Here is a 24,700-nt window from a genome sequence, read left to right on the forward strand (position 1 = left end):
TACATCGACTTTCACTTGTATCTCTACATCGACTTTCACTTGTATCTCTACATCGACTTTCACTTGTATCTCTACATCGACTTTCACTTGTGTCTCTACATCGACTTTCACTTGTATCTCTACATCGACTTTCACTTGTATCTCTACATCGACTTTCACTTGTATCTCTACATCGACTTTCACTTGTATCTCTACATCGACTTTCACTTGTATCTCTACATCGACTTTCACTTGTATCTCTACATCGACTTTCACTTGTATCTCTACATCGACTTTCACTTGTATCTCTACATCGACTTTCACTTGTATCTCTACATCGACTTTCACTTGTGTCTCTACATCGACTTTCACTTGTATCTCTACATCGACTTTCACTTGTATCTCTACATCGACTTTCACTTGTATCTCTACATCGACTTTCACTTGTATCTCTACATCGACTTTCATGTTGTAACTCCATGTACATAGATGAATACAAGTTTTATTCAGTTTAGTTATACAAGAATATTAAATAAATAAATTTCGAGTTCTACATAAAAAAAAAATTAATGAAGTTTAGATTTCATAGCACATCAGCATAAGTGAGGACGTACCGTGTCCTAAAAATGTAAAACGCCAACAACGGTTTAGTTGTAGTCGATGTGTGGAGCTACAAACCAACGACAGAGTATCTACAATGCGAATGAAGAGCGACTAAGAAAGATAACCCTAGCATTGTGCTGAGTGGAACTGTCTACTTTAGCACCTGCTCATGGTCTACACATAGAGAGAAGAGCACAAGTTGAAACAAACAGTTTGCCCGAACTGAGACCCAGTGAAATCAGATCGACATCTAACAAAGAAACAATACAACTTAATAGACAATCAAGTCAAGAATAAATACACAGTACACATAGGTCCAAATTGAGTTCATCGTTTTATTTGCGTTTTATACACAGTAAAATAGAAACAATTTTAAATAGAATCAACAAGAAAATAAAAATGTTCGTACAGATTCTCTCCCTCTACTAGACACAATGACACACACACACAGCTACACTCCCGTACGTATAAGAATCTGAAGATTGAGCTGTCAATCGAATCACATCTCTTGTTATAATAGTCTAGTGAAGTATTGTACAGACGTGTGAGACTAAAGTCATCAGACAATCAAGTGAGCTAAACTTAGGCGGTCAAGTAAACGTTTTTTTTTGTTTTTTGTTGCTTTTTTGTTGTATCTTAAGATCAAACTATTTCCCTTTCTCTTCATACAGCATCAATAAAGATTTTTAAAAAAAGACAAAACCAGACTTCCTAAACCATTGAAACATTTGTAAGTCCAGGTGAGCTAGATAACAAAAACATAACATTCAAGGATTTTGCTCTTGGATTTCATTTTAATACCTAGTTAGATCCAAACTATTAAGGCGGTTCCGTGAAAGAACAAAAAAGAAAATGTTGCAAAAAATCAATTCATACACATTCTGAAATCTTCAAAGCAATTTAAATTCGATGACTCGAAGAACACAACATATAGCAAGGCATTAATCATTGTTTTGTCGGTATTCATTAGTCCAAAGCTGCTAGTTAGTCCTCTGCTTTTCTGGGAGTATCTTAGAGTTTCATGTATAATTCTTGCCTGGCCGAGGTAAACGTTCTTCTGGTGCCTCAGGCAACGTCTGTACTCTCTACTGGGCTCATGAACTACTACTAATGAGTTTGTGAGTGCCATGATATAATGTGCTGGCTTGTTGATGTCAGATAGTGAAGGGATGTTGAGATGTGGGTGTCTCTATGTTTGTAGATCGTTGCCGAGTGTTTCTGTAGATATGTTGTTGTTACATGTGAAAATGTGTGAGTGTGTACGTGTATGATTCGACCCTCGTGATACGATGTTGACCTGGCATGTTCATGCGGTCCTACGACTAGTGACAAAAGGAAAGTAGGACCGGACGTGTGTAATGGTTGAGATCTTATATCATCTTATAAAATACGGACATCCTTTAAAAAAAAAATAAAAAAAATTAGGTCCTAAATATTGAAACCTGCCTTTTTACCTGCCTGAGTTGACCACTTAGAGGGCCGATTCCGAGTTAATGTTTCGACACAAATTATATTTCTGAGAATTGTAAGAATTTTATTGGATTTGTTTTTTTTTTGTATTTGTAAGTTAAAGCAAAGTGTTTTCTAGGTATATGTAAATGTATATGGGGTATTATTGATGTAATGTGATAAGTTTCTGTAACTTTTGGAAAGGGCGTCCTGAGTGGCCCCAAATGAAATAGAAAAATAAAAAGACCGAAAAATACAAATCAACAAACAATTTAAATTCACATAGTGCAATTCCCGTAGCGTTCCGTATAGCGTCTTCAATCAGAGTAGAAACTAACAGCCAGTAGACGAGTCATAGAGTTCTGCCAATTATTGAAATTTGATCCAAGTTTCGCACATTTTTTTCTCTAATTTTTTTTTGGCCTATGCATGGCCCCGTCAATCGGAGGCCCTAGGAGGCTGCCTAGATAGCCTATGCCTAAGGCCGGCCCTGTTTGGACATTCCTTTGGACATCCCTAAGTTTCTGATAGAAGAAGCGGGCAAGGTTTGAACTACTGTTACAGCAGTTTGAAACTCATACCACACGACCAAACAAGCATCGTGTCAGCCAGGTAAACTCACTTGAATGGAGAATGTAAACCAAATATGGCCAAGTAGAGCTCTAAATATCAAATCAATATATGGATTTCACCAAAGACTGCGAGCTGAGTTTGTTTGTTCGATAAGTTTGGTTTAGCGGTCCATTATCAACCAATTATACGTCATTGAAATTAACAAGGAGCGTATTTAGAAGACTTATTATCAATCATAAACTACTTTGTAATTTCAGACTTCGATTTATGAGCCATAATAATTCTCTTTAACGAGAACTATTATTTGGAATAAAAAATGCAATATATCTAAACGTATTCATTATAACAATATATGTAGTGTATAATACTATAAAAGATATGATGATATAAGACAATAAGAGATTATATATACATTAAACAGCTCAATATAGGTAATAATGTATGTACATTGTCTGTGATACAAACAGAAAGTCATATCACAAAGCAAATTGGTTGTCATGAGTCAGTTGTAAGTGTCTGCCTAGTCTCTGGATTAAAACAGTTTTTCATAGAATTAGAAATCACAGCAATCCTAACAGTAATCGCACAATGTGCGGCGACCGAACTTCCACGGCCACATTGTGTTCTTAATTAACTTCAATACGTCCGTAACTGGGACTTAATAATAGATGATAATTACGTTTTACCAACCAGAAAGTTGGTTCCTATTCTGGCATTGGAGAATGATTTCTAAAGGTTAATTCTAATCTGTTGATTTGTTGTAATTCTACATTAGCTTTTTTAAAAATTGATTTATTTAATGATGTTAGAATATTTATATTATAAAAGCAGGAAGGGTTTGAGAGAATGTCAGTACAGAATCCAGTCAAGATCCCTGTTACAACGTACTCGTTCTCGTTGAGCTAGACATCTTTAAACTATTTACATATATTTCTTGAAGTCTAAAGCTTTACATTATATACATTCAAATAGTTCATTCGCTAGTCAACACTGTCTCTATTTGCTTTAAACCAACTCCTTGATATTTCAATACAAAACGAGCACCCTCTCACATGAGTGATGTAGGATGGTAGCTCACGGAGATATCCTCCAAAGAAATGTTTAAAGAGTTTCAGACAATGTTTGACGAGTTAGCGGTGAAAGGTCTGTGATGACTCTGAAGCCAACGCTCTATGCTTAGTGCAGGTGTGGCGCCTAGATGCAGGTACATGGTAGTACCATCACTCTACTCAACAATGGGAAACAAATGTTAACGGTCCTTTAGGAATGCTGAAAGTGATGTTTTGGTTCTTTGAGCGTGTGTGTGTGTGTTTGATCACATGAACCGGGGGTGGGAAGAGAGGTAGGTGCTGGTCCTGTTGTACATAAAGTGTCTCTTGATCCAAGCACCCCACCGATGGCTTTCTCGCCGGAAGGCCGCAGTGAACATGCCTGTGAAGCAGAGAATTATGGGATAAAGTAACGCCAGAAAGAGGCTTACAGGCTGTTTTATCACAACCCAATTACATGACAGGCCAAAGTGTTCGATAAGTTTTCTTTTTCTTTTTATTTGAATGACTTTATACTGGCCGAAAATAATAACAATTTATTAATCACGGGCGTTCAAAGGGAAATAATGAAAATTCGCGTTTTTTTTTTAAATTCTTGTTCAAACAGAAGCAATCTTGCGTCACTGCTAAAGGCATGTTCACTTTTGGCTGATCATGTAATGACAGTCTAGACTCGCCAACACCTGGAGTGAATGTATCTGACTGATGGTAACTCTTTGTTTCTTTATTACCTTAAAAAAGAAATATAATTCTGAAAGATGGTCAGCTGGTTTGCGAGCCTAGACTGCTGTAAGGTTTCAAACTATATATTCAATGATACAAAAAAATTAAATGTTCTACATATGTACATAATTATTATTATTATTTATAAAAAAAAATAACTACGTGACTTAAAGTGACTTTTAGATAGAAAGTCGAAAGTAAAGTAGTAAATCTATTTACAGGTCAAAGGTTTGAACCTTAGTATGCGCAACTCTTTATAAAGTGAGAATTTCCAACATTTGGAGGTACATCTCTTTATTAAGTCGTAGTTTCCAACAGTAAAAGCTGCAACTCTATATAGCGTCGCATGCTAGAAAGTAAAAAAAAATCACTGACTCTTTCTTTCCATTAATTTCCTGGATATTTCTTTCCTATTAATATATTACCATGTTGTAATGTTATAATTCTGTTATTTCTGACTTAGAAATGGATATTAGGTTAGAAAGTGTAATATCTCGATAAGACAGACCATTGCATGTACATCACAGAACAGTAGGGTGTGTATTGGAAGAGGTATTGATCAGAGAGAAAGAGTACTTTAAACTATACCACTCTAGACTAGATCAAAAATAATACTTTTTTTTGGCAAAGAGCGCAAATAGAAAGCTTCTTGGAGAGGCTGAAGTTTTAGCAATGTTGCTAACGTAGTGGCTTCTATTACTTTTTAAAATTTGATAATTAAAAGGGTTCCAAGGTAAGAGAAAAACAAACTTTCTTGCTTACTCCAGTCTACTACTCTCCTGGTACTTACCGTATACTATGGGGTTAATGCACGAGTTGGAGACAGCGAATATAAACAGACCTCTCTGGACTTTGGGGTCAATCTTTATAGCCGAGTTTCTGTACAAAAAAGAAAAAAGAAAACTAATAATAGAGTTCGGACACTGTTCAAAAATTATAATTATGGCTTTCTGGACAATGGCTAGTTTTATGCTCTAACAATAAATTTCAGTGTCAGTGGGCTACTATCGACCAGGTAGAAAAGGATATTAATATTGAGTCATGTATTTTATGTTCAGAGCAGGGAGACTCATAACTCTTGCGATGTCATGAGCTATGGGATGTAGAAACTAATGGTTGTCTGGAACTGACCTGTCGAAGTAGTACCAGGCAGACATAACAAAGTAAGGCGTCCAACACATGACGTATGCTCCAACTGAAAGGAGAGACAATGTCACATTAGTTTGCAGTCATGTACATTCATAGGGGACTACACACAGACGTATCGAGGAATCGAGTACAAAACAAGAAAAATATAAAATATACTATTTTTAAAAACAAAAACCTTATATTACGGAAATAACTTCACATTTACATATATATATATATATATATATATATATATATATATATATATATATATATATATATATATATATATATATACTATAAGATTTATTTCCCTTTTTTCTATATCATACAAAATTATAGCTTAAAAATACTTTTAAAAAAAGCTAAGATTATACAAAGTCTAATTGTATCGTCTAGTTTAGATCAGTCATGTAAATAAATGTGTGATGGATTTAGACCAACACCAATAAATCTGTGCGGGTAGAGATATTTTTCACCAATCGTTTATGTTTAGCACTATTCTATGCTATTAGCTTTCTCTATACGCTACGATCGTATCACATATCTGAACCAAACAGAACATTGGGGGTGTGAATACAAAAGAAAGGGATATCTTGGGGGGGGGGGGATTTTACTGTATTAGCAATAACAAACAAAAAAAAAAGGGGAAGGGGGACGACGACCTGAATTCGAACTCTTGGTTCACGCCTCCTCATGCCGACAAACTAACCACTCTCCTATTGAGGTGCTTATGAATATAGAAGATAGTATGTTACACCACCACTTCAGTCCAATACAATCTCATTCTCTTGTGCCAAATTTCAGCTTGATCCGAGTTTGGGTATTAGAGAAATAACGTGCACAAACTTTTTTACCAAACAGACAGAGAGAGTTGATATAATAGTTGTAAAAATCCACGTGTAAAGTACTGTTCAACTAAAGGTTTCCTTTGCTATACTTTTTTTTTTACAAAGTTTTATTTAAATTGTAACAGATTTTTTGTTAGCATTAAAATAAAAAAAATACTAAGTAAATTTTTATATAAATTTTAAAATGCTAAAAATTGTGATACGATTCAGGAAATCGCCATATGTTGAGGCCAATTGACAAAAACATCAAATCATAGACCTAGATATTGGAACATAGAAACTTAAATTCTCTCCCTGAAATTTATTTTTTAACCTTTCTGTCAAGAATCAGCTGTCCGTTTGGCTGCCACAATTAGATAAAAATAGCTAAAATAACCACAAAAAAAACTTTTTATCACCGCCAAACATGGAACATGGAACATCATCGTACAACTTCATGGAGGACCGCAGATCAGTGGACACTGCCTTTGACACCAATATAGATCTCCGATACCAAAGCAATCATTTATATATCTCCTTTAATATGAAAACTTTTATAGATCTACGATACCGATGAAAACATGTATAGAACTCCGATACCATTGCAAACATTTATAAATTTCACTAGTTTCAATAAAAGTGTTGAAATAGCTTTTCAAAGTTCAAAAAGACTAAATATTGAAATAAAATGATGGCTTGTATTCTGTTAAGGCATTCACTCTTTTTTCTTTTATTTGTTCTTACCTTCGGTTATGTTTGTCTAGAGTCAAAGTATCTATATCTTGACATAATGTGGGAAAACTCCAACTTGTATCTATATCTTGACATAATGTGGGAAAACCCAGCTTGTATATCTATATCTTGACATAATGTGGGAAAACTCAACTTGTATCTATATCTTGACATAATGTGGGAAAACCCAACTTGTATATCTATATCTTGACATAATGTGGGAAAACCCAACTTGTATCTATATCTTGACATAATGTGGGAAAACCCAGCTTGTATATCTATATCTTGACATAATGTGGAAAAACCCAACTTGTATCTATATCTTGACATAATGTGGGAAAACCCAACTTGTATCTATATCTTGACATAATGTGGGAAAACCCAACTTGTATCTATATCTTGACATAATGTGGGAAAACCCAGCTTGTATATCTATATCTTGACATAATGTGGGAAAACCCAACTTGTATCTATATCTTGACATAATGTGGGAAAACCCAACTTGTATCTATATCTTGACATAATGTGGGAAAACCCAGCTTGTATATCTATATCTTGACATAATGTGGGAAAACCCAACTTGTATCTATATCTTGACATAATGTGGGAAAACCCAACTTGTATCTATATCTTGACATAATGTGGGAAAACCCAACTTGTATCTATATCTTGACATAATGTGGGAAAACCCAGCTTGCTCACATCCTATTCATCGAACGTAAACCTAAATAGTATTGTCCAGGAACCTGGCAACCAAGATACTCTAGTCCTATTTTTCTTGCCAGTTCCCATCATGCCTGGGCCAAGACACTGGCGGATCCAGGGGGGGGGGGGCGGTAGGGGCGATCGCCCACCCACTCGGCCGACCCCCCCCGGGGGGGGGCAGGCGGACGAACTTTAGTATAGGATTCACACAATTTGTATACGAATTTATTACTTATGTTAAAAATATATACAAATTATTTATATTTCAACCTATTTTTAGATTATTTCGCCCCCCCCCCTTCTAGTATGTTGACCGATTTTGTGGGGTCAGGAGGGGGCGATGGTATCAATCCCGCGCCCCCCCCCATACACTTTCGAGTGGGGGGGCGGTCCAATTTGTTTGTAGAAATCACAGCTTGCTAACAAAATCAATTAAATATCCATATTATTAAAACTTGTTATTGATATTTTAACCGATCTTTATGTCGTTCCCTGTTTCCAGATTGGTGTGGGAGGGGGGGGGTGGCGAATACCTCTACTGCCCTTCCCACCTAAACCCTTTGAGTGGGGGGGCGGTCCGTTTTTATGGAGAAATCATAGTTTGTGAACAAAATTAATTGAATTAATATATACATTTTATATTATGTCGCTTCCTTTCTGGTATATTAGCCGATTCGGTGGGGTGAGGTGGGGGGCGATTGCATGTACTGCCCTCCCCACTCTAGACCTCTGAGTGCTGGGGGGGCGGTCCTATTTTTGTGGAGAATCATAGTTTGTGAACAAAATTAGTTGAATATCTATATAATATAAACTACGTATTGATATGTGACCCATTGTTTATTATGTCGTACCATACTCTAATCTCAAATTGTATCATTAGTAAATTTAAATGAAAGATGGTTGTACCAGTTGGGAGGGGCGATACATGCAATCGCATTTCCCCCATCGGAAAAATCAATACTTTTTCTTTTTGTATTATAGTTAAGAAATTACAAAATTTTAAAAAATCTGTCACTAATATAATTTATATACACTATAAATTAAATTCTTATATCGAGTCGCCCCACCCCTATTCTTTAATGCCAAATGCAATATTTAGCAGAAATTATTAAAAAAGCTAAGATTAATCATTTTCACTCTACCGCCCCTCCCATTTCCAGACAGAGTTTATTAATATAATTTCACATGAATTTATCATAATTATTTTAAGAAAGACTTTGCATTCAAACGAAATTTTTCAGTATAAAAGTCATGATTGAGATGAGTTCTAAACTCAAATAATACTTTCATAGTCGCCTTTTCCCAACCTTTACTCAATCTGATATTTTTCTAGTTAAATAAATTTGGGACTATAACTCACAATTTATACTTCAATTTTCTTAAATACTATTTATCGAATAATTTTTTTTTCGGCGGCGATCCTCAAAGCAAAAAGCTAAATATGTGGGGTATCCTATCTTTTCAAGGAACAAATCAGTTTTATTTGCAATGTATTATGGGCCTATAAATTTATATTAGAATATTTTTCAAGGTCCTTTTTTAATAGTATGAATAATGAGCTGTAGATGTCAGGAGAATGCGTTTCTGCAGTGAATAATGCAAGAAAACGCTTTTGGCGTAGGGGCTTCGCCCCGAACTCCTTTGATGAAAATGAGCTGTAGGTGTCAGGAGAATGCGTTTCTGCAGTGAAGAATGCAAGAAAACCTTTTTTGCGTCGGGGCTTCGCCCCGAAGTCCATTGATGAATAATGAGCTGTAGATGTCAGGAGAATGCGTTTCTGCAGTGAAGAATGCAAGAAAACGCTTTTGGCGTCGGGGCTTCGCCCCGAACTCCATTGATGAATAATGAGCTGTACTTGTCAGGAGAATACGTTTCTACAGTGAAAAAAACAAGAAAACACTTTTGTCGTCGGGGCCTTATAGCTCTGCCCCAGTTGTTTTGTTTTTCGCCGAAGGTTGAGAAATGATATATATATATAGGCTATATTATATATGTGTGTGTGTGTGTGTGTGTGTGTGTGTGTGTGTGTGTGCGCGCGCGCGCTGTACTCACGTTTATGCATAGGGTTAGGGTTTACTGGGCGTTAGGGTTAGGGTTTGAAAAAAATTCGCCCCCCCCCACTCCAAAGTTCTGGATCCGCTAGTGGGCCAAGAGGGCTACTTGTTTAGTTTTTGTTTTCCGCCATCTCCCCCAGCCCCATCTTGAACCTTTTTGTTTTGTTTTCCTGTATGCGAGACTAGAGAAATGTAAATCAATGACTTCGTTTTGAGGTTTTCTTTTAGTAAATACATTTCTTTCATTCTCTCTGGTAGATATCAGAGTTCCAGCTACTGCAAACTTTGACTAATACGCACTTGCAAGAGTTACAACAAACATTTTATACACATTGGTCAAACCACCAAGAACTTTAAACTTTACTATCAGAACTAAAACTACTATCGAATGTCAACTCAATATCTTCATTTCGTTTCTAAGGGTCAAACAACATTCCATTCCATTGCGATGCGATAAAACTAAAATTCAAACCAGACCGTAAAAATGACAACCGAAATCTTTATATTTTCTTAGTGTAGTTGCGTCACGCGCATTGATACCATTACAAATGTACTTATACAATTATTGCGCACTATTTGACGAGAACGGTGGGGGTGGGGTGCGGGGTTATGTGCTCGGGAGGAGGGGAAGTCAACACGGCATGCTTTTGTTTTGCTGGACATGTTTCTTTGGGCCGGAGATGAATGGACTGTCAAAGTAGACGAACGACTACTTGGCGTGTTCCTGTGCCACTAGCTCGCCCTTGTTGACGTTTTGCTTGGAAGGAGCTCACTTTACACTCCCCTCCAACGCCCCAGTTTGACTTAGCCACTGGTGGAGCCAGCCTCCCACTCCTAATATATTTAAAAAAAAAAAATAAAGGCAGTCAGAAGAGAGGGGAGGGGTGGGGGTAAGGGCTGAATGTTGTCAAAGTAAATACCCCATTGTTATTGAAAAGTGGATCTAAAATTGAAACTATCTGAAAATGTTGTTGCTAGCAAATAACTCAAGAAAGAATATTGCCTGTCATCTACTCTTTCCTTAACTGTTTTAGTAATTAAAAATAAAGACATTATTGATTGAGGCCCAGTCAAGATATACATTGTTCCTATGGACCACCAACAGCCGCCTGCAAACAAATTTTGATTTTTTGGTTTTGTTTGTGCGAACAGTTTCTTGTTGGATCGTTTTCTAAATACCTCACATGGTCACATGGTCACAATAGTCGCATGGTCACATGGTCACAATAGTCACATGGTCACAATAGTCACATGGTCACAATAGTCACATGGTCACATGGTCACAATAGTCACATGGTCACAATAGTCACAATAGTCACAATAGTCATCTCTCGTTCTACTCGGGGGTCGGAAATGGATTACTAATACCCCCCATGAGGAATGTCCGTGAAGCAAAGGAATTCTTTTAATGTCTTTAATTATGATAGCCACCCTTTGCATCAAACCGTCGTTCTTTATGTTCATTCAGATGAAACTATCCAACCAGCTTTTTGAAATAAAGTCATTCCTAAGCTGTAAGTTATCGACTAGAATTTGGGGATAAACAACACATCCTTTATATGTAGAAAATGCTTGTCAATGAGATATGTGGTCACCTACAGGTTTAGTCTAATGCATGGAAATAAGTTACAAAAATACTTTTAATTAACACAATGAGAAAATGATATTTTAAGCACTGAGTTTAATACATATTTTAAGGTACAGTAAAAAAACAACAAATGACTGTTTTCATTTACACACCTACACTAATAGCAAGAGGATGCAAATGGTTCTACTACATTTAGTCAAATTGATAACATAGACCCAGTGTTTCCCAAACTGTGTTCCATGGAACAACAGCGTTCCACGAGGCCTGAATAAGTGTTCCGCGAGTTACTGGAATAATCAACTAGTAGACCACCAAGTGAATGAGCCTCTCTAAAAAAAATAAGCAAAGTGTTCCGCTAAATACTCAGATTACTCTCTTAATTCCTAAAGGTAAGTCCGTAACGTAAAAGAAACTAAATTCGCGGAAGGAATACACTTGATTTCAAATGGTTTCTATAGATGGAATCAACATTTGCTAAAAGCTTACGTCCGACCCGCCCTACTACCTTCATAAACACTGTCAATAAGTGCAACAGTAACAAAATATACATCGACATTTCCGTGTCTTGTAAGTTCTAAATCGGTCTGACCAGACACACACACACACACACACACACACAGACACACTGCTCACCTATGACCAACGTCATCTTTAACGTTCTGGTTTTGGCCCTCTCGATGTTTCCGATGCCGGACCTTCGCAGCTGATAATGAGAACCCTCGAAAGCTTTGCCTGACATCTCGTCTGGAAGTAGAGAAAAACAAAACAAAGGGACACTATCACAAGTTTTGTTTTGTTTTATTACAAGTCATCAAAAACAAAGTTCCATTTCATCTGAGCCGTAGCAATAGACGAAAGTGAGAGGCAGGAAAAACAAAAACAAAGTCTTTGGTTTGTTTACATCAGTATATCATTGTAGCAATATTGTAGCAGTATATGTCAGTACGTGTATTGTGTCAGTATAAGTATTGTATCAGTATATGTATTCCAAAAGTATAAGTATTGCATTAGTCATTAGTGTACGTATATGCATAAAAGATTGAGCCTACCAGAGTCAGACTTAAAATGATCCTTGTGTATGACTGCCTACAGATGATGCATTGTGTTTGAATCTACTGACACTGCAGTCCAACTTAGAAATGATTATTAAATAGGTATAGTTTGTCCATCGTAATACGAAGAGGAACTAATATGAGCCCGGAATGTTCGGCACTGGGCAGGGGACTATTCCAGCTGGAACTTGTCAGCGGTTAGGATTTTTTTCTTTGGCGCTTTTCTTCTGTCAGCGCTGTTTTCTTAATTTCTGCAATTTGTGCAATTTGATGCTCTATTGTAAGCTTCCGGCGCCCAGGTAACAGGATCTTCCGTCTACCAGGTGGCAGGATTTTCCGTCTTCCAAGTGGCAGGATCTTCCATCTTCCCGGTGGCAGGATCTTCCGTCTTCCAGGTGGCAGAGACTTCTGTCTTCAAGGTGGCAGGGACTTCCGTCTTCAAGGTGGCAGGGACTTCCGTCTACCAGGTGGCAGGATCTTCCGTCTTCCAAGTGGCAGGATCTTCCGTCTTCCAGGTGCAGGATCTACCGTCTCCCAGGTGGAAGGATCTTTCGTCTTCCAGGTGGCAGGATCTTCAGTCTTCCAGGTGGCAGAGACTTCCGTCTTCAGGGTGGCAGGAACTTCCGTCTTCTAGGTGGCAGGGACTTCCGTCTTCAAGGTGGCAGGGACTTCCGTCTCCCAGGTGGAAGGGTCTTCCGTCTTCAAGGTGGCAGGGACTTCCGTCTACCAGGTGGCAGGATCTTCCGTCTTCCAAGTGGCAGGATCTTCCGTCTTCCAGGTGCAGGATCTACCGTCTCCCAGGTGGAAGGATCTTTCGTCTTCCAGGTGGCAGGATCTTCAGTCTTTCAGGTGGCAGAGACTTCCGTCTTCAAGGTGGCAGGGACTTCCGTCTTCAAGGTGGCAGGGACTTCCGTCTTCAAGGTGGCAGGGACTTCCGTCTTCAAGGTGGCAGGGACTTCCGTCTCCCAGGTGGAAGGGTCTTCCGTCTTCAAGGTGGCAGGGTCTTTCGTCTCCCAGGTGGCAGGGTCTTCCGTCTCCCAGGTGGCAGGGTCTTCCGTCTCCCAGGTGGCAGGATCTTCCGTCTCCCAGGTGGCAGAGTCTTCCGTCCTCAAGGTGGCAGGGACTTCCGTCTTCAAGGTGGCAGGGACTTCCGTCTTCAAGGTGGCAGGGACTTCCGTCTTCAAGGTGGCAGGGACTTCCGTCTCCCAGGTGGAAGGGTCTTCCGTCTTCAAGGTGGCAGGGTCTTTCGTCTCCCAGGTGGCAGGGTCTTCCGTCTCCCAGGTGGCAGGGTCTTCCGTCTCCCAGGTGGCAGGATCTTCCGTCTCCCAGGTGGCAGAGTCTTCCGTCTTTAAGGTGGCAGTGTCTTTGTATCCCAGGTGGCAGAGTCTTTGTATCCCAGGTGGCAGGATCTTCCGTCTCCCAGGTGGCAGGGTCTTTCGTCTCCCAGGTGGCAGGGTCTTCCGTCTTCAAGGTGGCAGAGACTTCCGTCTCCCAGGTGGCAGAGTCTTCCGTCTTCAAGGTGGCAGAGTCTTCCGTCTCCCAGGTGGCAGAAACTTCCGTCTTCCAGGTGGCAGAGACTTCTGTCTTCAAGGTGGCAGAGACTTCCGTCTCCCAGGTGGCAGGATCTTCCGTCTCCCAGGTGGCAGAGGCTTCCGTCTTCCAGGTGGCAGAGACTTCCGTCTTCCAGGTGGCAAAGTCTTTGTCTCCCAGGTGGCAGAGTCTTTGTATCCCAGGTGGAAGGATCTTCCGTCTTCAAGGTGGCAGAGACTTCCGTCTCCCAGGTGGCAGGATCTTTGTATCCCAGGTGGCAGGATCTTCCGTCTTCAAGGTGGCAGAGACTTCCGTCTCCCAGGTGGCAGAGTCTTTGTATCCCAGGTGGCAGAGTCTTTGTATCCCAGGTGGCAGAGTCTTTGTATCCCTGGTGGCAGGATCTTCCGTCTTCAAGGTGGCAGAGACTTCCGTCTCCCAGGTGGCAGAGTCTTAGTCTCCCAGGTGGCAGAGTCTTTGTATCCCAGGTGGCGGAGTCTTCCGTCTTTAAGGTGGCAGAGACTTCCGTCTCCCAGGTGGCAGAGTCTTTGTCTCCCAGGTGGCAGAGTCTTTGTATCCCAGGTGGCAGGATCTTCCGTCTTCAAGGTGGCAGAGACTTCCGTCTCCCAGGTGGCAGAGTCTTTGTATCCCAGGTGGCAGAGTCTTTGTATCCCTGGTGGCAGGATCTTCCGTCTTCAAGGTGGCAGAGACTTCCGTCTCCCAGGTGGCAGAGTCTTAGTCTCCCAGGTGGCAGAGTCTTTGTATCCCAGGTGGCAGAGTCTTCCGTCTTTAAGGTGGCAGAGACTTCCGTCTCCCAGGTGGCAGAGTCTTTGTCTCCCAGGTGGCAGAGTCTTTGTATCCCAGGTGGCAGGATCTTCCGTCTTCCAGGTGGCAGGATCTTCCGTCTCCCAGGTGGCAGGATCTTCAACAGTAAATTGTAATATTATAACCTATACATCATCAGACTCCACAAACTAGATATTTATTTGTGGATCATTTTGTATATACTGCGACTGATAGAACGGGTCAAAGAAAGTGAAAATATAACTTCATATTATTCTTAAGGTTTGCCCGAATCTCGGACTCAATGCTCATGCTTTGCTATTTCTTTAGTTTAAAATATTCGTATACATTCATACAAAACTAAATGGCACCGAAAGTTTCCCTGTCAAAAATAGAGCTTTCATTATGTGAACAAACAGGTCATTCAGGACTAGACAATTTTTTTCCAGAATATTCCAGTTCTTTTGTCGTACCAATAATTCAATAATAAATGAGGCGCCAGGGGCATTCAGAAACTAAAAAAATAAGACATTAATTGGATACCTACTTTCTTTCTTCATCTTTCAGAAAAATTGTGTATTCGTATATAGTAGAAGGATTTCGGTCTCTGACCTGTTACTAATTTTTCTATTTTAAAATGGTTTTAAAAAGTCAACTTGTTAATTTCTGCTTCCTTTTAAAGCGTATTCTTAGCATGGTTTTAACTTTTGAACAAATTAGATCTTCATCGTATGCAGAGAATATTGTAAGATGCATAAACATTGTTTGACCAATCTTAATGAAAGTGGGTATGAATGTACCTTATAGCATTAAGGAATCCATTTTAGGACTATGTATTAAAATTCTCCGCTGCCAGCAGAGGTTCTAAGTTTTACTTGTAGGACTTTGTTTTTATTTTTTACAATCAACACAGGCAAGGCCGCATAGTTTTACTATTGAGCTAATTAGTAGGCCTAATTGACTTTAATGATTTTTTTTTATTTCTATTATTTTGTTCAATTCTTTTCGTATCTCTAAATGTCTTGATGTCTCTGTTTTCTTTTCACATCACTGTCACCTGACCCTTAGTCTTTTGGATTGTTGAGGCGCCGCCAATGATCTGATGACTATCTCTCTACATTCCTTTTCAGTCTTTTGCCAGACATAGAGTTACTTTCCTTGACAGATATGTTCCTTCAAGTTATCTTCCTTTGGCTTCTTTAGCCTGCCTCTCCTACTGTTCCCTGGAACTGTTCCCTGCAGAAAAGGTCTCATTGAATAGTTTGCATTTTATTTCGATAATGTTCACAACGTAATCATGAGGTCCCATACCCATTAAGAACCTGATTTTCTTTCTTCTTTTGATGTGAATAAAAGGGGGAACATCCTTTATCATATGACAATATTTGTGTGTACTATACTTGCGGGAGTTTGATAAAAGACTTCAAGTGTCCATGTTGAACAGCTCCTTTCTAATATATTCAACATTATAATCAGCCCAATATAACGACTCGACCTGTTCGAACTTGACCCCGAGGTAACGTCTGCCGCACTCACGTCTGCCCATTGTTGATGAGTGCCATCAGTACTTAAACAGATCTCTCGGGACGTTATTAAATTTAATAAGCGGTGACACAGTTGAAGTAAAAGGTCAAGTCGCAGTCAAGTTGGTGCCACACACTGGAAGTAAGAGGTCAAGTCACAGTCAAGTTGGTGCCAAACACTGGAAGTAAGAGGTCAAGTCACAGTCAAGTTGGTGCCACTCTTAAACTATCTTTAATAACAACGGAGCTTACTTTCTTTATAGACAGTATGAGTTAAATAATCAATTAAATTTATCAATCGACCTATACACATATCTATTGTAATTGTAGTATAACATACACTCCTACAATCTATTGTAATTGTAGTATAACATACACTCCTACAATCTATTGTAATTGTAGTATAACATACACTCCTACAATGTATTATAATTGTAGTATACCATATACTCCTACAATCTATTGTAATACCATATATATATAAACCATATACATTTTTGAATACCCTATACTCCTACTATATATACATGGATTCAACATTGGCATGCATATAGACTGGTGGGAGGTTAACTAAAATAACAAACGAACTATGGTGATAGTCCTAGATCTTAGTTCCTACACCAATTGCTCCTTGTACTCACCTTTACTCTGACGGGATTTCTTCGAAATCCGACACAAGATGACGCAATAGGACGATGTAATGATGGCTATGGGAAGGCCGTAAAGGGCGATAATGCTAAACAAGTTGTAGGCCAGCTCGTGGTCAGCAGACGGGAAAAAGTTGAAGGTCACACACTGCTGAAACCATCGGAATATTGGGTGGGTCTCTACGTGGAATATAACACTCTGAGAAGGGAAGATGAAATAACATGGAGTCAAGGATGAAATAACATGGGGTCAAGGATGAAATAACATGGAGTCAAGGATGAAATAACATGGGGTCAAGGATGAAATAACATGGGGTCAAGGATGAAATAACATGGGGTCAAGGATGAAATAACATGGGGTCAATGATGAAATAACATGGGGTCAATGATGAAATAACATGGGGTCAAGGATGAAATAACATGGGGTCAAAGATGAAATAACATGGGGTCAAAGATGAAATAACATGGGGTTAAAGATCAATTAACATTGGGTCAAGGATGAAATAACATGGGGTCAATAATGAAATAACATGGGGTCAATGATTTGAATTTTTTTGGAAACATGGGGTTAAAGATGAATTAACATTGGGTCAAGGAATAAATAACATGGGGTCAATAATGAAATAACATGGGGTCAATGATGAAATAACATGGGGTCAATGATGAAATAACATGGGGTCAACGATTGGAATTTTTTTGGAAACCAGTTACGAGAAATTGAATACATCAATACACAGAGGCACTTAGGAGACACACGAAGGCATTAATACACATACCTAGGGGCGTACAAGCACACACATACATACTAACATAATAATAATAATAATAAGGCCTTTCTTCGTGTCTAAAGATTAATGAGGAGTTATGTCTGAGGGAGAGAGAGAGAGAGAGAGAGAGAAGAGTGGTAGCTTCAAGCATCACGATCGATCGCATTTCTATCATTTGTATCAATTTGTCTAGATGTATCAGCGTTGGAAACCAAATGAGAGAACATGAAGAACAATGCTAAAGGTAATACAATTGCCGGGAGCAAGAGACATCAGGAAATGTTCGGACAAACACAGAAAAAAAAACAACTAGTCATCAGTCGAAGGCCAACAAAGGCAAAACAATCAACCAGTCTGAGGGAGAGAGAGAGAGAGAGGGAAGAGGGGTAGTGAGATATAGTTTAACATCTTATTGGGCCTCCAGTCGAGCGTTGAAACGCCTGTCAATATTTCCTGCGACACCTCCCGGGTAAAACGGAAAATCTAAAGAGAAACAAATCACGACTCTATACCAGGATCACGCAACAGACCGAAACTTTCTCTGGAAGTCTGATGAAAGCATGTCAGAAGTTGAAACCAATCGGGTTGACCACACCTTTGGCCAGACTCAATTGAACATATCATACATTACAGATCAAGAAGAAATATTTTTGGTTCATTAATTTCGTCTCTATAACACTCGCACAAATAAACAGAACACATTATCAAATATTGCATACGGTTTTTTTTTTTGTTTACTGTGTGTTACAGTTACCATAATAAACTCAACATAAAAATAGACATTCAATTATAGGATGCTCACCCTGTCCCCTATTTATGCTCAATATTTCATCTAGTTAGCACATTTTGTAGAATTTGTTGTTGTTTTAACCCACTGACGTCTCTTCTTTTGTAAACGAGGTATAAAACGTGTCTTTAATACATACATAAGACCATTCTTAGTAGAATATTTGTCTGAAAAGGGAAACGAATTTGACTACGTCTATTGTAAATGAGAGAGCTATAAAAAAAAATTCAGAAATTCTTCAATATTTAGTAGGCCCAAAGCGTCGTTTATTTATCATATGAACAGAAAAGATTCAAAGTCTTTAGTTTCAGAATTTCTTCATCGTAGAGTCAATGACCTCATATTGTACTTTTTCTTTAGCGTTGGCGAAAAGAATCCAACTGTTTAATGGGGTGGAAATAGTTCAGTCCAAGAATTGGAGGCATATGACAGAAGCGAGCGTTGTTAGTTCTCACATTGGCCAGACGCTTACGAGACTTTCATAAGGTGACATTTACACGAGCGACTGGAAGTGTATCCGGTCCTAACATTTTAATTTGAATGACATTTGCCTCTCAGATAGAAAAAAAAAACAACAACAACATTTAGATGACTTCACTAAAGTATTCTCATGACTTTGTCTAGATGACTTCACTAAAGTATTCTCAAGACTGACTTTGTCTAGATGACTTCACTAAAGTATTCTCAAGACTTGGTCTAGATGACTTCACTAAAGTATTCTCAAGACTTTGTCTAGATGACTTCACTAAAGTATTCTCAAGACTTTGTCTAGATGACTTCACTAAAGTATTCTCAAGACTTTGTCTAGATGACTTCACTAAAGTATTCTCAAGACTTTGTCTAGATGACTTCACTAAAGTATTCTCAAGACTCTAAGTTGTTTAAAAAAAGTCTAGGGCAAGGCTTCAATTAAAAGTCATTGAACGCTGTAGTAAATCCCAGATGTCAACAAAGTAAAAAACAAAATGCTCCAAATGTTTTGTTTTCTTGCTCTAGTTCATAAAAAAATGTTTCTTTAATAATAACATAGAACAGTCAAGTCCAGCATCAGGCAGCGAATATATCATTCATAGCCAAGCGTAACATCAAACAGCCGAATGTTAAGCCAACCCTAGCATTGAAGTGACAGCTAGTTCATCTAAAAGCTAGATTTTCAAAAGCTTTCTTATAATGTTGTGATTGTATAAAATAAGAGAAATGAACTTGGGTGTAACATCTTTACTTGACTACGATATGATGGAACGTCTGAAATGTATAAGCTAAGATAAGAGCTAAGACACAGCAACGTTTAAGGCGCTATTTGAAAACAGCTAATGCTTTATTGTGAGAGAACGGCAGAGAAGTTTTAAACCGCCAACATTATATTATAGCACTCGTTAGGATTAAAACATGAATGAAAACCATATTCAACACATGAGTATTCGAGCTCCAGAGCTATGGTTACAAAGTCTAATCGCACATTCAACATAATTGTGATATTTAAATATTACTCCTTTTTCTCGTGTGACCAAATGGAATAAACTTGAGTGACGCCACTGTATTCAGTTATTAACTCTCCCAGACGTATTCCGCATGTTTTTATCCCAGAGGAAGTCAGGTGCTAGCGTTCCTAAGCTTTTAGTTTGTCAATTTAAAACCAATTATTTGAAAGTAAAATGTCAAAGTGAGTTACGGCCCTTAGGGGGAACTTAAACTCGTGATTATGTCCCTTGAACTCCCGGCAACACAATACATTTCAGTGTACAATTACAAAAAAAAGCAAGGACTCTCACATGATTGTGTGTGTGTGTGTGTTTTAACGAATTCGTTACATTTCAAATGTATAGTTCAAACTAGAGCACGTACAACAGCTGATGAAGTCTCTGGGTTAGATGGAGATACACCAGGGGCTCTCTGAACAGAAGAAACCAAATGTAAACAAAAACTAAGATGGCAAGAAGTCTAGGCCCAATACTTGACCAGTGGTCAGTTGTTGTTTTTTAGTCAGGAACGTTTTGCGTTGTTAGTGTCTGCATATGTCTGAAATTTTTCCCCGCCTTATTCGCTGAAACATGATTCCTTCAAGAATCTGAGATCTGGCTACACGGCTATCTTTTGGCAAGAAAGTGGCTACCTTTGTTTTGGTAGCAAGTTGGACTGAGACGATAAGTGTTATAACAGTGTTGCATTTGTTTGAGTAGCTTTTCGATGTGCACATTTGTATCGAGCCACTGACCTAATACACCGCTAGCCACAGAGTCTACTGGGTCCCAAGATCTTTTCAGTGGTCTACACATCCATAGAGATGTGATCATGTTTTCGTTTAGTGTTGCGTTTATCTAAAAGCTCTTGCTAGATGTCTGGATAGTTAAGTTTAAACTTAAACCTAGCCCCTAAAATGTTTGCTTTTATTGAGCCGCGTACGTCATTTAATGTACAGTTTCAGTCCAGCCATCTGCTCCACACCTAGCGTTTGTGACTTCCAACAACCGGCATGTCCCACCGTGTTACAGCTTTCTACTATATCTATATAGTTCTCTACGTCTAGGTGTCCCTGGGTTCAGCTGTAATTACATCAAACACTTAACAACTCGATCAAAACACAGAAACTTCATGGCGCATATCACAAGCTGGTCTCCTCTTCTCTTGGACAACTAATACACTTCCGGTCATTCGCGCATTTGTAAAAATAGATTATACACACATACAGACATTTATCTGTGACAGACTGTATGATAATAATGAAACCTATTTCGTGTCAGTTCATGAATCTGATAAGCATTCAGGATTTTTTACCCAAGAGAATGCTGTTTAAAGAGAGACTTTTTAACCCAATTCTCATTCCAGCTTAAAAGGTCTGTAAAGAATTCCTTAAAATGGCTGCCAAAACACTGCTTAAAAGGTCTGTAAAGAATTCCTTAAAATGGCTGCCAAAACACTGCTTAAAAGGTATGTAAAGAATTCCTTAAAATGGCTGCCAAAACACTGCTTAAAAGGGCTGTAAAGAATTCCTTAAAATGGCTGCCAAAACACTGCTTAAAAGGTCTGTAAAGAATTCCTTAAAATGGCTGCCAAACCGCTGCTTAAAAGGTCTGTAAAGAATTCTTTAAAAAGGCTGTAAAGAATTCCTTAAAATGACTGCCAAGACGCTGCTTAAAAGGGCTGTAAAGAATTCCTTAAAATGACTGCCAAGACGCTGCTTAAAAGGTCTGTAAAGAATTCCTTAAAAGGGCTGTAAAGAATTCCTTAAAATGGCTGCCAAACCGCTGCTTAAAAGGTCTGTAAAGAATTCCTTAAAAGGGCTGTAAAGAATTCCTTAAAATGGCTGCCAAAACACTGCTTAAAAGGTCTGTAAAGAATTCCTTAAAATGGCTGCCAAACCGCTGCTTAAAAGGGCTACTGTTTTTGTCGGCTGCCGAGTTCCATGTGAGGTTATAATTTGTGTGATAAATTAGGGAGATACCAGAAATTTACCTAATAACTTACATGATATAGGTAACTGTCTGATGGAGGAACAACCATTGACATTCAACTATAGCTAAAAATAAGGTAAAAAAAAAATATTTTTATCCAATGAGAGTACTATTAATATTAAAATGAATAATTAAACGCGTTGTCAAGTTTCAAATGATAAATATCGGTCATGGAAAACAAAAGGCATCATTATTTCATCAAAGAATGTTCGTATCGACCAAAGCCTGGCATATATAACGTTCTAGATGTTTTAATTGATATCTTTTTTTTTAACACTAGGTCAATGAACGTTTTAGTTCTAATTCTAATTGAGCCAAAGGCAAGAGAAATAAATGAGTAGAGAAAAGGTGTACAAAGAAAAGTAGATTTGAGATCCATCAGTAAGTTAATTGGTCATTCAAATCAATGTTCAAATCTGTGTGCATATACGTAGTCACTCTTGTATTGGGGTGAGTAAAACTCTGTTATTAGTTAGATCAAGCAAAATTGTTTTGTAAACCTACATCTCGCGATAGTCTTGGCAATTCATTATTGTTGAAATGTTTTATTCAAATTTTTAAAATTTTATTTCCAACATTGTACAATGGATCGTTATGGTGTATAATATATAATAAGATGATCTTTTCAGTTGTTAAGTATTAAACTATCAAAAGCCCCTTGGAAAAACTTCTATTTGTGTTAAATTGTTGATTGTAATATTACAGACTTGAGAAATGTCACAATAAAAGAAAAAAAAGTTTTTGAGGGAAAGGTGGAAAGTCATACTTTTTTTTTGTTTGGAATAATTTGACACTAATCGATTAAACTTGCTTTTTAGGCTAGATTAGACTTAATATTAGAATGATACTATAGAAAAAATAGCTAAAATTGACACTCCATAAAATCGAAATCGTTATAAGCCAATTTTGAAGTTAAAGAATCGACTGGGTCGATACTGAGATGTAATATATCGCCCTCGGAGAACTTGAGGACTTTCAAGTCAAAAAGAAACATGAGTCATCCTTTAATGACATCAAAAGTGGGTGCCTAAATAACCGGATATTAATTAGCTATCACCTTTCGCACAATTCTTCAGCCTACGTCACAAACTGAGTTGTGGAAGCTTCTTCTAACAAGATCATTGGATGCTCATCCCAGTGTGAGATTGTTGGATCAGCATCAAGCCCTTAGCTCTTCAAGGATTTCCTTATGCATCAACGGCTTTCCAAAGTGACTTTGTCAACCAAATGTGAAAGCCAGTGAAGAAAACAAGATATAATACAAGATTTAGAACTTTCTTTTCTTTCTTCTAAACATTTTTTTAAAGGGCGTCTGAAACTAAAACATCAACTTTCAAATTATACAACAAAAATCAATATAAATCACACGCATGTATATATATATATATATATATATATATATATATATATATATATATATATATATATATATATATATATATATATATATATATATATATATATATATATATATATATATACAATGTCTAAGAGTTTGTACAGAAGATCTTCTTTTGAAATTTATAAAGAAAAAAAAGCAAAGTGCTTGTAGTCCTTTTTGTAGCATTAAACAAAACTAAATATAGAGGAAAGGCAGTCACTGCAATCTATACTATAAAGTAGAATGTGAGGTGTATGTATGTTACTTATAGACATCAAAACCGCTTGACCATTCTTGATGAAACTAGGCAGGAATGTTTCTTGGGTACCAACTTAGACCTTAGTGTATGTATCGTAGCCCTAAAACAAACTTAAGACCCTAAAAAAAAATAAAGTTGTCCGACTCTATTAAAGCTATAGTATTTTATGGATCTAGGCCATGTCTACAATGTTGACATGAGAAAAGATCGAAAGGATTTAGACCTAGATCTAATTTTAAAAAATACATTTTGCGCAGATAGTTTTTTACTTTGACACATGAAAATACAAAAGAAGATCCATTGATTTCATTATATAATAAAATTAACCTTCAATTTTGTGTTTCAAAAGCATTTTTCGCATTAATTAATTCGTTATATCTGTGACTACAGATTTCCTGACGACATTTTTTCATTAGACAATACAGTAATGAATCGCTTTCTAAAAATTAATTCGTTTAATTGTTTACTTTATAATCCCATCCCTAGATCTAAAACTCTAATTCAACTCTAAGATGATAAAACTTCTCTTCGCACAGATAGTTTTATACTTTAACACATGAACATACTAATTATAGTCCATTCATTTCATATTTTGATCAAATAAACATTCAAATTTGGTTTTCTAAAGCATTTTTAATAGACTGCATTCGTTTACGAAGCTGCGAAGCCGGGTTGAGATAGGCCTAGATCTACATTCATTCATGAATCGCATACAAAAAAATATTTCGTTTAATTGTTCACTTTATAATCCCAATCATTTAACAAAGCTATCGCTCTTTTCGTTTTTAATAGATATGAATGTATCGGCTTCGGGTAAACCCATTTTCGCAAACCTAATTTTATTGTCGTAGCGAAAGAGAAAAAACTTGAAAGGATCATTAGCTAAGCTTAACATACATCTAAATCCAATCCACTAGATTAGTAAACACAAACTTAGACCCGCAGGCCGCGGGTAATGTCAGGCTAGTCCTAAATAAGAAAAAAAAATACTTAAAAGAAACAAACTTATATTTAATAATATCTAATGTAATTGTTTCAATTAGTTGGATCATTCATGCACATAAATTTGTAATAGACCTAGGCTAAGAATAAAATAAATCTGCGATTAA

The 24,700-nt window shown here is 37.7% G+C and overlaps 1 protein-coding gene across 3 annotated transcripts in view; it reads right to left on the reverse strand.

Moving 5' to 3' along the window:
* The window catches only part of LOC106073401 (adipokinetic hormone/corazonin-related peptide receptor variant I-like), a 224,905-nt gene that overhangs the window by 31,353 nt on the left and 168,852 nt on the right, over positions 1-24,700 (reverse strand). For 2 of the 3 annotated variants that reach the window (XM_056024551.1, XM_056024557.1), the window contains 4 exons: positions 16,940-17,144; positions 12,047-12,157; positions 5,508-5,571; positions 5,167-5,255 (listed from right to left, as the gene is read on the reverse strand). In XM_056024551.1, coding sequence (XP_055880526.1) covers positions 5,167-5,255; positions 5,508-5,571; positions 12,047-12,157; positions 16,940-17,144 — 469 coding nt within the window. Of the gene's footprint in view, positions 1-1,987; positions 4,036-5,166; positions 5,256-5,507; positions 5,572-12,046; positions 12,158-16,939; positions 17,145-24,700 lie in introns of those variants that run through there. The other variant, XM_056024565.1, reaches the window with a different exon arrangement.

The sequence above is a fragment of the Biomphalaria glabrata genome, chromosome 1, assembly GCF_947242115.1.
Source record: "Biomphalaria glabrata chromosome 1, xgBioGlab47.1, whole genome shotgun sequence".
NCBI lineage: Eukaryota > Metazoa > Mollusca > Gastropoda > Planorbidae > Biomphalaria > Biomphalaria glabrata.